A 15,360-nucleotide genomic window follows, 5' to 3' on the forward strand; every position below is an offset into this window, starting at 1 on the left:
ATGACGATGCTTCCCTCTGCACAATGCATTAATGTGAATTTGACCACACAATTGTCATTTCTTGTAATTTAAGTATTCTTACAGTTAAGCAGCCATAATTGTCCTTTGGGTGTTATCTTAAATACATTTAAAAAGAAATTGAATGCTTTCACCACATTATAGATGGGACAGTTTTTCAAAGCTAATTTCTATGTCTGTGAATTATTCATAACACACTTCAAATGGGCTCTTCTGGATAAGGTAATTGACCTTGTCTGCATAAAGCACCTAGTGCCTTGCCTTGGGATAATTAAATCTACGATGTGGTCCATTATTTAAAGGTAATGTCTTTTCATTAGGTTAGGCAATATATTATCACTCAAGTAGTCACCTAATTTTGCATTTAGTGCATTGAAGTTTTCGCTGTTTTGTCATGGGTTACACTCACCATAGTAATATCTCACATTAAGTGGCATGGTGTAACAGTAAGACAGCATTCTTTTAATAAATGGAAACAGGAGTTTGAGGACTAAAATGTCAAGATTAACCTCTGCATTTGCAACCTCAGTTGCTATGCTTGTTTTACTGTGGGAAAAGCACTAAAGTGTGTCTATTCAGTGTCAGGTCAAAACTCAGGTACGACTGATGTACCAGGTGGCAGTGGCTACACAAATTAACATATTGTTGAGTGGAAGCACTTAGTGCTGCTGAAAGGTATGCTGAAACACATGTATTGAATTATGATCTAAACTAGCTCAGGTATAAAGTTTTATTTTGCTGTATAGAGAAACCCTTGGTTGGCTTACCATCCAAGGATGCCATCAAGGCTAGCTCTGAACCACTTCAGCCTTCCCTGTAACAGATTACTAGGACTCAATTTCCCACTAACTATTCTCTCAAAAGTTGTTGCTCAGTGAAGATCTAAGTAGCTGATTATTTCTACATAGGCATGGAGTGAAAACTGAGAGAAAGCTAAATAATTGAGCACCCAATTCTTTTCTGTGCTCCAACTGCTTTGAACCACTTTAGCGGAATAGAGCAGCTCTGCATTTAGTCAGTCACTGACAGAGTACTCCTGCATGGGTAAATTCTTCAGTGGCACAACGATCTGAAGGAGCTCCTGCATCAATCCATTTCCTGGCTCTGAAAAATGGCCAGAGATGGTGTTATAATTTATATTGCACCACTCCTGCAACCAGGCTTAAAGATGCTTCTCCACCCCTGTCTACTTCAGTTGTGCAGGGTACGTCTGTCTATTCTATTATAGGAATGCAGTACTGGCTTTTTCAGTCTATCAGTGCTGAAGCATTTAGACCTGATTGCAAATACCGCATTAACAAGCTATGAATGAACTTGTTAGTTTCTCTACATATCCAACTTTTTACCATGCTTCTGTAGTTTGTTTTACACTAAAGTGGAATTTAATGAAAAATGCAATGATGAGGATGGCTTGACTTCGAGAACGAAGATTTGGAAAGGGCTTTTCCCACGCTTACTACATAATGCAATAACTAAGGAGTTAATCCACGACCTTACTTGCCTAAATCAGTACAAATATACTGAATCTGATGGAACTGATCCTGCATATCTTTAAACTTTGTATTTTTTTAGTTGAATCATCTGCTATTGTTACTTCTCTCAAGCTGTCCATTAATAGAATGTTATAATTATGTTAGCTATTCAAAGCTTTTTAATCATGTTATACAAACACAGTTCAGCCTATGAATTGTTTATCTTGAATAGATATTGTTTGAGTGTTCACTTAAAATTACGAAGCATTATTTTAGAACAAAGACAAGGGCATCAAAAAGACTTCAAGGTGTTAAGAGTAAAAAATTACTGTGAAGGCCTTTGGTGAATTCCTACTTTGATGAATATTCAGGAACAATCTGTTCATGCCTCAAGAACATTTCTGCAAGCACAAGAAATTCAGTATTGTGGTCCAGAATAATATAAAAAAAAGGATTATGAAAATTAAAGTTAAATTGAAATGAAATTCCAGGTGGATAGGAAAGAAATAGCTGCCATTTATCATTTTCCATCAGCTAAAACAAACTAGCCAAGGAAAGTACTGTTCTAAGCAAGATTACATGCAACTGGCCTGTCTGCTAAATCATATTTCATAACGGTCGACTGACTTTCACTATGTAACCACAGTTGTGTACTATACATTGATAGCTCCTGTCACTATAATACAATTATGTTTACCCATTAGTTTCTGCTTTTGTGCCACAACTCAGCAACTACAATATTACAATGGTTCTAATGGTCTGTTTCACTTTGTTCATTTACCTATTAATTTTGGCAATGGCATATTTCATGGAACATAAATTTCATCCTCTGAAAACATGACAACCTGTAGTACAGTATGGTCAGACAGATTCTGGAGCTTTGTATGGAAGTAAAATGAACTGTCCAGGGTGGCATTTTGGAAAGAACACACCTCCCTCTGGAGGCATCAGTTGTATCTGAGGTGATTACTTCAGCGGTAACAGGATGTAATTATTTAGTCAATAAAATTCTGCCTGTATTAAGTAGGTGCTTCTAATGTTCTGCAGATTGACTGGTGGCCATAGCATGTCTCACAGAGACAGTAAACAATATGCAACACAATCTCTTTGTCTTGAATCCAGAACATAAATGTTCACGGGGAAGGAAGTGACCTAGAAAGCTGGCACTGCTCTGAATCTGGAGGCTCTGGGAAATATGACCCCAAAACAGAAGCTGAAAAATGCTCATTGCCAGAAGGACCTTCCCCAGTTCTGTGACAGGCATTAAAGTGGCAAAACAAATGGACCAAACAGACTTTTCCTAGGCAGAGAAAAAGCCAAAGGGAGCTGAAACTAAACTTACTTCAGGAGAAGACAACTTTTCTTAGAATCCCACCCTTTGCTGTTATGTTACTTCAGTTCTGAAGAACTCTTTCTGAGGAACAACCACTAAACTACCATTATACACTAAAATAGTTTCAACTGGCTAAAATCTGAGAGCTCTAAAATCATGGTGAAATTGGCAGGTAAACAAATGCTGAAGCACATAAAGCCTTTGATTCAATAGGAAAAAGAGTAACCAACACTGACTCATCTTGCACCAGGTTTGACAATGACCCATTCAGTGATCCATGAAAAAGTTAATTAGAGTCAACCTTAACACTTCCTTTCCTCCTAACCTATCTGCACATATCTACATAAAAGTGCAAACACACACTTCCCCCAATAGAAAGCATTCTACATATAATAATGGACGGTTTATACAACATCTATTACATACAATACCTATTAAATAATACATATAATATCAACTACATTTTATCTGTATCTAATATGGACTGTGGTGACCACTTGAATCGGCAACTAAAAGGAAAATTGGTAGTTAAAATAAACATACCACATAACTGATGTTACTTTTTCTTCAGAACCACTTTTCAGATCTCTGCTCATTTTTTAAAGCATCCCATCATAGGCTTGGACTTATCAGTAAACAAACTTGTCAGACCTAAACTAGGTGCAATAATAAAAAATTGAGAAAAAAAACCCAGCCAGGAATTGTCATCATCTTTTTTTTTTTCTTTTTCCTGCCAAGTGCTCCTTTGAACATTTTTATCATATTGAATGAGGTAGCCTGAACAAAATGAACAGAAAACGGTTACTGACTGCAGCCTAAACTACTAGTAGCACTATTCATGCGCTATTAATGTTAATATATTGGAATTGCTACATGTTGCAAATCAGACATGTAATTTTAAACTTTTTTGGCAAACCAAAGATAGAGGAGAAGTGGGACAGAGAACTGATCGTCCTGGATAAAGAAACAGGCAGCACATGAGGCAGACACTGAATATAGCACAGCAGCATGTGTCCAAAGGTCAGTGGAAGACTGATGGGTACTGATGAAGTTCAGGTGAGTTTAGGATATACATTTGGCATAAGTTTTTGTCTCTATGCTGAGACGGAGATAGACATTTGTGTCTGTCATTTGTGTCACATTTGGCATGGTGAGAAAATACTGCATTTACATCTCATTTTAGCCCAGGTATCAGAGAATCCATAGAGAAGATCAACACTAAAGCACAAAAACATTGGGAAAAAAAGCAACATCTATTACTCCACCATTCATTGAGCTATGGTTTTAGCAAGAATAAACAAAGAAACAATGTTCTAAACTGCCAAAACAAACAAACAAACAAAAATTGGCAGCACAGATAAAATAACCAAAACTGTATACTTGGGAGAGATGCTGTTCACTAGGCAGAAGCATGAAAACATAACAATATTTAATCGGTTTGATCAGTTCCTGTTTAGAAAGATATCTAAAGTAAATTGCAAATATCATCTTCAGTTGAGTCTATGTCTGCCTAGAAGAACTTGGACATCTACCTTTGGCTGAATGCATAACCTTAAGACAGCTACAGTAAGACTACATGGACCATCTTAGAAATGCAAGCCTGCTTCCAACAGCTCTAGTAAGAGTGATTTCCAACAACAAGGGTGCTGTTTCTTAATTACAGAGTCCCTTCTTGCCCTTTGCAAAGGCAGACAACATCCTTTCCATACAACTATGCCATGTACTTCAGTAACAGGTACAACTAGGCAACAGGTAGAATAGGTGTGATGGTTTCTAATTTGCGCAGGTAACAACAGCTGTCTATCAACAGTGGATGGATTCCAGCATTGAATCAGCATTACTGGAGATAGACTCTAAAGACTAGATTATGAATCCATGCCTGCTGCATCTTAACCATCATAATTCGTTAACCTTTCTAAATGCTAATGGTAAAAAAAAAAAAGAAAAATTTTCTTCTGGGACATTCAAATTCTGCTCTTTGGAGCAAAAGAAGGCTCTTGATGTTTTGAGTCTTGGACAGCTCAAGAGGGAACACATCCCTTGGCTAAACCAGTCCCCATTAAAGTCTGAGCCTTTCTCCTATCAAAGGGGCTTGGAACAAATTCATGCTGAAAAGCTTTTTTATTTTGTTCTCAATCTTCTGGCCCAGCAGACAGGAAAAAAAGCTTCTCTAAAGAAAGTTTTAAAAAGATTGTTTTCTTTCAGGTCACTACTTCTTTCTAGCTACTTGTCAAGTCTCAGTCAGATCTGATCATCCCAAATCAGTCTGGGTTGGGGGGAGGTACATAATTTGCAATTGCTTTTACATGCTTCTTAGAATGTGAAGAAGTAACAACTTTTTTCCCCAAAGGTGTTGGGGACAATGTTTCCTCCAAGCATGCTTGCTTACCCTCCGTATTTTGCTTTTGTTTTTATTTTTTGGATGTTATTTTTTTCTTTTTATTTATTTTTTTTTAAATCCAAAGAGAGCAACAGACATTTAGAAAAGCTACTTTTATGCTCCCGTTAACATCAAGTGGTTCAAATAAGCAAAACATCAAACTAAGTACTCTTAGGGAAGGCTCTTGTTCTGTTGCTGTTGGAACACCACACACAAAGTAATCTGAAAATACAGCCTTCAGCTGATCCCCGTTCTTTCTTTTCCCTGGTCTCTGCCTTACCACTGCCAAAAACAGAAAATACATTTCCTTAGGCTACCCTCACACTGTAACGGCGGTAAAATTCCTGGACTTATGATTTACAAGCAATGAATCAGAGTCTAACCCAATCTATATAGAGTAAAAATTTGAGTCCTTTTTCCACTAGCTGACATCTTTTTTCTTCTAATTTTACTACATAATGAAATGATGCCATTGTTCATTTTGTGCATAGCTCCTTAACAACTCTGTCTTCCTGGAGAGGTGAGACCAATTAAAGTGAAATCAAAGCACATGGGCTCTGTTCCATTCACTTGCTTCATCCCATTTGATTTTCAGCAAGTGCCTTGCTTTGCACATACTTTCCCCTCCCCTGCCTCGATCTAAAAGAGGAGTCAAATGAATGCAAAACACATATAAAACTGAGAGATTAAGGCCCCAAATGCTTTGTTACCCTCAAACATAAGGTAAACAGAAGTGTAAATTACTAATGCCTCACTCACGTGGCATCTTGGTAGAGGTCAACTGGGAACTCTTGCACTACTACGATTTGCATCTTCTGTTCTCCAGAATCAGAAAAAATCACTCTGCACTGGCCCAAATTTGACACAGAAATTAGTTTAATGTCAGGAAGACAGTCTGAGTCTAATGGAGCCCAAGATGCTCGAAGTAGGACATCCAAATGAAGCAGACAAATGGAAGTGTGATGAGAACACAGTCCCTGCTGTGGCTCTAATGAGGGAGAAGGCACACTTTTCTGCTCATGCAGCAGTACTGCTTTCTTTCTTGAATGGTGGACAGGTCGCTGTCATAGCTAATGACTCAGTAATATAACAAGCCATGGATTAGCTGTTTGCTTCTAATTGCCATTGTTTGTTTATTGTTAACAATAGACTGAGTTCAGCAAATTAAAAAAGACTACCACTACTTGTGATTAAGGTAATGTTGACTGGGATAACCTGAAAAAAAAATGTGCATCTCTGCCATCCAGCTCAGGGAACTGAGTACCCTGAGGATGGCTGGTGTGACTACTAAAGACTGAGGCAAAGGTAGCATTTAAGTACCTCAGCCTTTTCGTCATCCTCAGTCACTAGGTTTCCCCTAGTACTCAGTGGAGGATGGAGGTTCTCCTTGACCCTCCTTTTATTGCTAATATATGTGCAAAAGTACTTTTTATTATCTTTTATGGTAGTGGCCAGATTTAGTTCCATCTGTGCCTTCGCCTTTCTAACTTTATCTATATATAATTCAACAACATCCTTATGCTTTTCAGGGGATAACAGTCCCTTCCTTCCACAGGTGATAAATTCTCTTTTTTTCCTGAGTTCAGCCTCACTGGTATCTTCCCCACTGGTTTGACTTTCAGTACAAAGGGACCGCCTGCTCCTGCGCCTTAAGGATTTCCTTCTTGAAGAATGTCCAATCTTCCTGGACCCCTTTCTCCTTTAATAATGTTTTCCAAGGAATTCTGCCAACCAGCACCCTAAACAGGCCAAAGTCAGCCCTCCAGAAGTCTAAGATGGAGGTTCTGCTGACCTTCTTCCTGACATCTCCAAAGACTGAAAATTCAATCATTTCATGATTGCTTTGCCCAAGACAGCCTCCAACTATCACATCACCCACCAGTCCTTGTCTGTTTGTGAACAACAAATCTAGCCAGGCATCTCCCTAGTTGGCTCACTAACCAGCTGCGTTAGGAAGTTATCTTTCACACCCTCCAAGAACCTCCTGGATTGTTTCTTTTCTGCTGTACTGTACTTCCAGCATACATCTGGTTGGTTGAAGTTCCCCATGAGAACAAGGACAAGCAATTGTGATCATTTGGAACACCAGCAATAAAAGTTCACCCAATGAATTTGAGATGCCATGCTCAAAATCTGTTGTCTAGATTTACATTTCATTTACCTGTAGTATGCAACTTCATTAATACCCCAGGTACAAGCTTCTGGCATAATGCCAGTAAAACAGATCTATTTAGTTTGGACTGACAAATTTGTTTTCTAGAAAACTGTAAAAGATTTTTTTTTAAAAAACCATAAATATTAGAAGTGTAATTTCAGAATTTCTCTTTAGACTTAAAAAAAACCCCAAAACCCCAAAAATAAAAAAACCCACCTCAACATTCAAAGGAGGAAAAAACCCCAACAAAACACAATAAAAAAAAACCAACAGAAATATCTAGTGACAGCAGAAGGATGAAGGATGTATTCCAAATCCACAGAAGCAATCAGGAGTTACCCATACAAGCTCCTTAAGCTCCTTCCTCACTATCAGGCCCCACCTCAAGAAGTGTTTTTAAATTCACCTGACATTGTGTCTAAAGCAAACACAGATAATGGTGCTCCAGCGTTCACTGGAGCATCCCAGGAGACTCATGCCCTTTGGTGTCACTCCAGAAGTATGCCAGTTAGCATTAAGCCTGTCCTCCCACCTGGAAGGATTCAAGGAAGGAGCATGTTTTCTTCTCACTGGGTTAGAAGCCACCCAATGTACGTCTTTATTAATGGATTTCTTCCTATGTCTTTCCCATCACTTGGCCTCTTGGCTGCACTACATTCTTGGAGAAGTGTAACGGGACTAGAGGAGAAGTAATGCAAGCAGCTGCCATTTCTTCCTTGGCAGCGATAGTACACTTCGCCCCACTCCCAGTCAGGAGGGACTGTATAAGGTGAGGGGAGTAAAGGGTTAGAAATTGGGATAATGACATTTCCATTACTCACAGGTGCATGCATACTAGATGCCAACTTACATCCTCCACACAGAAGGTTTTTATTCTCCTTAAACCATCTGCATTTTAATCAGCCACGCACTACTAACAATACAGCATCTTTAAAAATGGCATCTAAACCTCTCCCTACAAAGAGGGGACACCACTCCCTTCAATATGAACTATTTTTTGAGGGCAGACTGCCTTGTTCTATGTAATTTGGTACAATGACAATTAGGCTCCTGCTAATGCATTAACAATTTAAAGTTATTTTGTGCAATGACAAATAGTCTTTGGTAATGCAGTAACATTTTAAAGTACCTGGAATGATAAAATGGAAATTATATTTGGAAGGCGTAAAATAATAGTGAGCAAAACCCCAGTGGTAAATGACTGCATGTTCTGGGTCATTTGATATCACCTCATGGTACATCTTTGCAAAAAACTTCATCAGAACCCAGCTTCCACAAGCCTTCATAAAGATTCATACTGCTCTGAAAAGTGGTGTCTCCATTATATGAAATCTTCATGCAAACCACACCTCAAACACTGTGGGTCATTTCTGGTGAAAAAAAAATACAAGTGCCAGTGAAGGTCCAAGAAGGGCAACTAAAAGCACTAAAAAGCAGTAGATGAGTGCAGGACAGTGATTGACCACATCCTGCAATACCAGAACCCAGTGAACTGAGTAAAACATTAATTTAAAACATGCTAAAAAATCCAGTAGTTCTGTACATGGCAAGTAGGGAATTGTTGGAAACTGCTTTCCTAAGAGGCTGCAGAGACCAGTAATATAATGAAGTTCAAAAAGTGATTAAATTTATGAACACCAGCTCCATAGTGGATACTAAAAGTGATTGGCAATGGCATAAAGTCTAATGCCCTTACTAGAGCAACTGTGGGTGATGGGAACATATTGAGTGATGTGCTGAAGACATCCAGACTTGTCAATGTAAGCTGCAGCTCTCCAATCGCCACTGTTGGAGGCAGGACTCTGTAGGACATCTCCTGGCATCTTATGCTCTGACATTGCTCGAGGTCTCGTCTGGAACTAAAGAGAGAGCCTGCACAGATGAAGAGCTCTAGCAACATACAGGGCATGGATAAAACACCACTGAACTGTCTTAGCAGCAGAATTAAGTCTAAACTGAAGTCTAAACTCAGAAATCAAGACACACTTCCTGCTGTGATGTACTGCTACTTCTTTCCCTCCAATGATAGAGGAATGAAATGCAAATGCAGTGGTTCACAGGTGAGGGCAAACAGCCGTTTCACATAAGGGATCAGATACCTAGAGATGGGATGTAATGCAGCTTGGCATCGAGATACAGGTCTAGCTGGAAGGGAGAGGGGAGAAGAGGAGGTGGAAGCCTGGGTGCAAGACATATAATACTGGGACTTGACAAGTCTTAAGAGACACAGGCAGAAGTTCAGGCATACTTTAGGACTGATGTTTGAAATCAAAGCTTGAGGTGACATAGTATGGGAATTCTATTGGAAAAACAAAAAATAAGGAAGCAGGAAGGGAAAAAAAACACTACATAAAGACATTCCTATTTCTTTGATTTTGCTCTATGACTGATCTTTTCTCAGTCCCTGCCTACACAAATATGTTATGAACTTGACAGACTGTCAGCCAGGTACTGTAAAGCAAGCTATCCTGCCACTGATACAGCCATCACTGTGTTAAGTCCTTGATAAGGTGGATGTGAGGCAGCTTCCCAAATGTTAAGCCTTTGAGTACACCCACAGCTTCTAGAAAACTTAGAAAATTCAGAGCTGACAGTCTGTTTAGCTAATAGTGTTTTCATATCTTCAAATGTCTTGTTTTTAACAGTTTAATTAAACGTGCATGTGCATGCATGCACCAATCCTTACACACATACCCTTTTCCTAGGTATTACCCAAGACACTCCACAAAAAAAGGAAATCGGAGCCCTAGGGGGTCTAAATTTCTTTTCATATTCCCAGAATACAGACAGCACATTTAGAAGTAGCCCAAGCTTCCTGACCAAGCCCCTCCTCTCCTGCTTCCTTGTCTCAGTTTGTGCTTCTAAGGATGAGGTGGTGGTAAAGTCTGCAATGTTTAGTAAGAGTGTGAATGACTTTCCTAATTAATGTCAACTGTCAGATTTGATCTGGTTATGTGAGTGCTCTCCAACAGACATGGAGAAGTCACAAGAGAATTGCAATTACTGTCATAAATTATAAGTTTTGTTTGTCAGCATCATCAGAAAGCCAGCTATTCTTTTGACGAGCAGACATCTATTCTGATGTTCACAAACCTCCTGAAAAATCTATCTGATGGCAGAGATGTACAAAAATGCAGTTCTGGACAATTTAAGTTTAGTTTTAAAAGAAACACTTGCAGCTAAGCCATAGTATGACAATAAGAACTGATAAGGCTGTTTCAGACAGCAGGAGGTGGAGATGAGTAAACTCCTTTGCCAACTGCCAGATTGCATGTCTGACACATTGCAGATGTAAATACATGTAACTCAATGGGGAGACTACGCTGAATCACACCCACTGGGGATGTGCCTGTGTCTTCAGGGCATGAGGTAGTAGGAAGACAGGAAAGACAAATTCCTTCGTATAAACTGGAACAACTTTATGCAAGCCAGGAGCCTCCCTTAGTTTGTCCCTCTCTGAGGCAGCCCAGAGTGCTATGCTTGTACCTTTGCTCAGGCGCATATTTTTTTTATTTTTCTTTTCCCCATGTCGAAGCTGTGAAAGCCAAAATTGCTATGTAAGAACACGCATCTTTGCTGGAGAGTAACATTATGAATGCAAAAGGAAAGAATTTTATTGTTTCTCTGTGAAACATGACAGTGTTCAGATCCTGAAGACAAGGATCTGGGGTTTGGTGCTACCGCTGAGATAACCTAATCATGCGTTCCATCTCCTTGGAAGAAAAAGAACAAAGCCCTAAATGAGAGGAAGCTCAGAAATGGATTTGATTCCTTGCAGGAAGCAGAACTTCTATGGCTCTGTCAAGATCAGATATACCTCTGGGAGATGCCCTTCCATACAATGCCTTAGCATTTGTAGCTCATCTTCAAGTTTGGGAATGTAAATTCGTTATATCATAGAACTTTTCAAGACACCTATAGTGTTCAGCACCACTGGGTCTCTAGGCTTTTCTATAATACAGCAGAAGCTCATCTCAAAATGCATATCGATTAATAGAGCTATTTAAGTCTGTGGGGAAAAAATACCAATAATTTAAAAACACTTAATACTTAGCTAAGAACAAACGGTTACCCATGTCTTGTCGTTTCAAGAACTCAAATGATTTATTTTTGAGCATGTTCCACATCTTGCCAATCTGACAGCCCTAGGCTACTGAGAATGTTCAGAATGAAAAATTGGAAGTATAATTAAAAAGCATACAAAAGGAAGAAAAACAGAGGAAAAAATGATGGTGTTGGCCACATACACAGTACTGGATTGGAGTTTTTTTCTCATTTATCAGCTGGAACGGTATTAGAGATTTATGAGTTGTGCAATTCTTGCATGATCAACTGTCAGGACCACAGTGGCAGTGCAGCAGCTGCCAGGCTGCTGGACACTAACCCTGTGTCCTCTTCTTTGAGGAGTCAGAGTCACAGCTTTGGTCCTGGACAAGCAGAGAAGGAGCTGCCTCTGGAATTGTCTCAGCCAGTCGATAGATAGCTTTAGTCCTGAAGCAGGATAGTTTATATACTGCCAATTTACACAAGATTATCACTACCCTTTTGGTGGTGTTTTTTGTTTGTTTGTTTGTTGGGGTTTTGGTTTGTTGGTTTTTTTTTTTTTTTTTGGTTAGTTGTTTTGTTTAGGTTTTTATTTTTTTCTTCTAAAGGAGTAATGGGCCCGGATCCATAAGAAGTGTCCCTAGCTTTATAGTGGCACCACATACAAAGGTGTTCCAAAGTGCAGTCATAGCGTACCTTCCTGTGTACGCATGACCAAGTACCTCACAGAAATGTGTAAAAGTAAACACATGCAGCCCTTCTGTAATATTGTAGTGTTCAAGCTTAAATATTTTGGAAATAATCACAGTGTGATTATATCTTTATAATATGTCAAGTATGGTGTGGGATACAGAAGCAAGCAACATTAAAACTATTTATAAGACATTATTTGCCCCTCTTTATAAGCAGTTATGCCTGCATTTTGTTTTCCTTCTGGGCTCTCCGCTGGATGCCAATATTAACATTCTATTCTTTAAGAAATTATTAGCAATGGCTAATCTTGGCTGGTAAATTCTGATGATAACAAAAGACACGATTCACAAGTTTTAAAAATAAACTGACTGTAAGGCATCTGATTACTGGATCCATAAATATTCAGTGTTATAGTAACTTTGTTGGAACCAGGCAGTTTTTGATACATCTCATTAGGCAATGTATTTTTAACACAATAGGAACTCCCATTGCAACCTTCCCTTAAGGCTTTCTGTAGGATTTCTTCTAACCTACTAACAAATTTAAGAGTTGATAATAATCAAAGAATCACCAGGACCACACAGACATTACAAGTAACTAGATGAGATTTAATGTCATTCATCTCTCTGGATAAGCAAACATAAAATCTCAACTCTAAGGGAGTGGAAGGCAGCCATCCTGAGTAGCCACTGGAAACTTGGTACCACAGAGAGACACAAACGTACATTCTGCTTTCTTGTTGCTGCTACATTAAGTCAGGCAAAAACCTTATTCCTTCTGTCCTGAGGAGAAAATTAGTGTTGCCTCAGAAACCATACAACCAAACACCTTAAACATCACATTCAGGGCTGTGGGACTCATAAGATGGCACACCCTTTCTCTCCAGAAATATCAAAAGTATATGAAGCAATCTGGATGCTTCCTATCTTTAATATACAGTTAAAATCTGCAAATTAATAAACATATCCATTTGCTATCAGCTAAATACAGCTCTTGTGATTTCTTAGTAGGACTTTCCATTGTACAAGCTTTCAGAGCCTTTGTATGCATGAATTTACAAAGCAGAAACTCCCTTGCTGAGCTCTGCCCCTCTTGCATCAGAGGATAGGCACTGCACAGTGGTATCCAAGAACGTAAAAGGCTTTTCACTCTATTCTGTATCCATTTTGATTGTGGTTTTTTTGTTTTGTTTTGTTTTTTCTCTTCAATCACAGTGCAGCCTGTATCTGCTGTATAATTAATTAAGAGTTAACAAGGAAAGATTTGGGATCATGGTGCTTACTTGGGGTATTCAGGAGACGTGACCTTTTGCAGTGGTAGGCTGCCTCCTGTTCGCAGTACTCCGCACTGTTTATCACGGCTTCAAGCTGCTCCACGCTGCTGTTGTAATTAAAGGACATGGTGTATGGCTTCTCCATATCAGCTTTTTTGACTCTGGTTAGCCCTGTGTTGTTGTGCTGCACTGCAGTCCAGATCTTATCTTCTGTTAAATGAAAAAGGATTGAATGGGAAGTTAACAGCAAAAAACTTGCAATAAGCAGAGAACAAAAAAACCCACCTGATTGAAATCTAATGTTTTACTGCGTGGGAGAGAGCATCAGCAGGACCCTGGTCACTCTGTGATGAAGACCTATTACAGGACAGTGTAGCCCACAGAGATGTTTCTGTCTGAACCAGCTCAAGCAAACACTACAGAGCCTGCTGAGCAAGAGAGAAACTACCAGCTCCCTGGGAACCATAGGAAATCTGCAGTATCTTCTATCGCCAGGTAGCTGAAGAAAATTAGATACCTTTCAGCTAGCTTTGGCCCTGAAAGAAAAGAGATAATTATGGGGGTACCACTGATCTTTTGCAAACACGGCTGTATCTGAAAGCAAAGCCCACTCTGTTACAACAACAAATGTTAGCACAGAACTGTGGCTGATGAACTTGTACAAACTCACCACAAACAGAAACCACAAACTGTTGCCAGAAAGCTAAAACTTACCACCCAGTTGGAAGTCAGATCACTCATTCGGTTATCATATTTTTCTGTATATAAATTGAGTGATGCTGTGCTTAGATGATGGTACAGAACAACATATGAATAACATCTGTAGTTAACTGTAAATGTTGATGCTTTTCCATGCTGGGGAGCCCATTCTCATCTCCTTCATTGCATTTACTGGCAGAGCAAGGGATATTGTAGGTGACAGAAAGCAGAATCTAGGCTTAAGCACAACCAGCACTGTAACAACCCAGCTTATGAGCAGCATTGGGGTTGGCATGATAGGTAGAACATTGCAATTAGAAGCAATTAGCTTAGCAGGGAGGCTGTTTCCCAGCTTGTTCTGGTGAGATAGTAACAAGGACAGCCTGAATGGCCAATCTGCTGAAGTGACCCAGAGCAAAAGGCAAACTCCTTAATAAGTATTTACAGGACTCAGCCCTGCACATGCTCCACAATATCACATCCAGTAAATTCCCTCTTTATCAAAGTCCCTGCTTATCTACAAAATACTGACTGGGCAAAAATGTAACGAAGTAAATTCTAATCATTTGATGAAAGGAAGATTTCAATCTGACTTGCAGTAACATAGAGTTAAAGAGGAAGAGGCAAGGTCTAGACAAGAGATTCTGTTTTGTTATTTATGCTTCAACAGGGAAACCCTGGATAAGATTGAATCAGATCTTTTCTAAACTGATCTTAAAAACTATGCATCTAAGTATTCAGAAGTTTTTACCAGACTACCTAATCTAAATTCTTGCAGAGTTTCCATGAGTTTTCCAGTTACTCTCCAATACACCGGCATAACAAATCCAGTAGCTATGTTGCCACTGTAATGCACCGCAGTTGAAGTATTTTTCATTAGGCTACAAATATCCCACAGATTACTTCAAAATAACTAGGTGTATAAAAACCCTAAATGGACTATCCATGCAAAGACACTCAGATGATTTAACGGATTGTCATTATGGAAGCATTCAGATGACAAGCAAGTAACAACCACCATCTGGAGACTATCTGAAGAGGTCTGTTCCAAGCCTGAGCTGCAAGTTATGGGGAAATTACTCTCCCAGTAATGTATGGCATTAACTTAAGGACAGTTTGTGTTCAGCAAACCATACATTCATTCACAACATTATCATCATTTCTGCGATGGTAGACAGTTTGCTCGCAGATCTGTAATTCTGTGGTTCTTACTGAGTTCAGGATGCTGCTCATGGATCCTGTGAGTTGGAGCTCAAAGAAACACCGCTGCAATGTGTGATACACAAAATTAGA

At 39.2% G+C, this 15,360-nt stretch overlaps 1 protein-coding gene across 1 annotated transcript in view; it reads right to left on the bottom strand.

Annotated features, from left to right (window-relative positions):
* Positions 1–15,360, bottom strand: part of CNTNAP5 (contactin associated protein family member 5) — a gene marked incomplete at its 5' end in the record, with an annotated part of 321,557 nt that overhangs the window by 73,104 nt on the left and 233,093 nt on the right. Inside the window, one exon of the mRNA XM_080622097.1 lies at positions 13,378–13,578. Within this exon, the coding sequence (XP_080478223.1) occupies positions 13,378–13,578 (201 nt within the window). The remainder of the gene's footprint in view (positions 1–13,377; positions 13,579–15,360) is intronic.

Source organism: Psittacula echo, assembly GCF_963264785.1.
Source record: "Psittacula echo genome assembly, chromosome: 6".
Lineage (NCBI taxonomy): Eukaryota > Metazoa > Chordata > Aves > Psittaciformes > Psittacidae > Psittacula > Psittacula echo.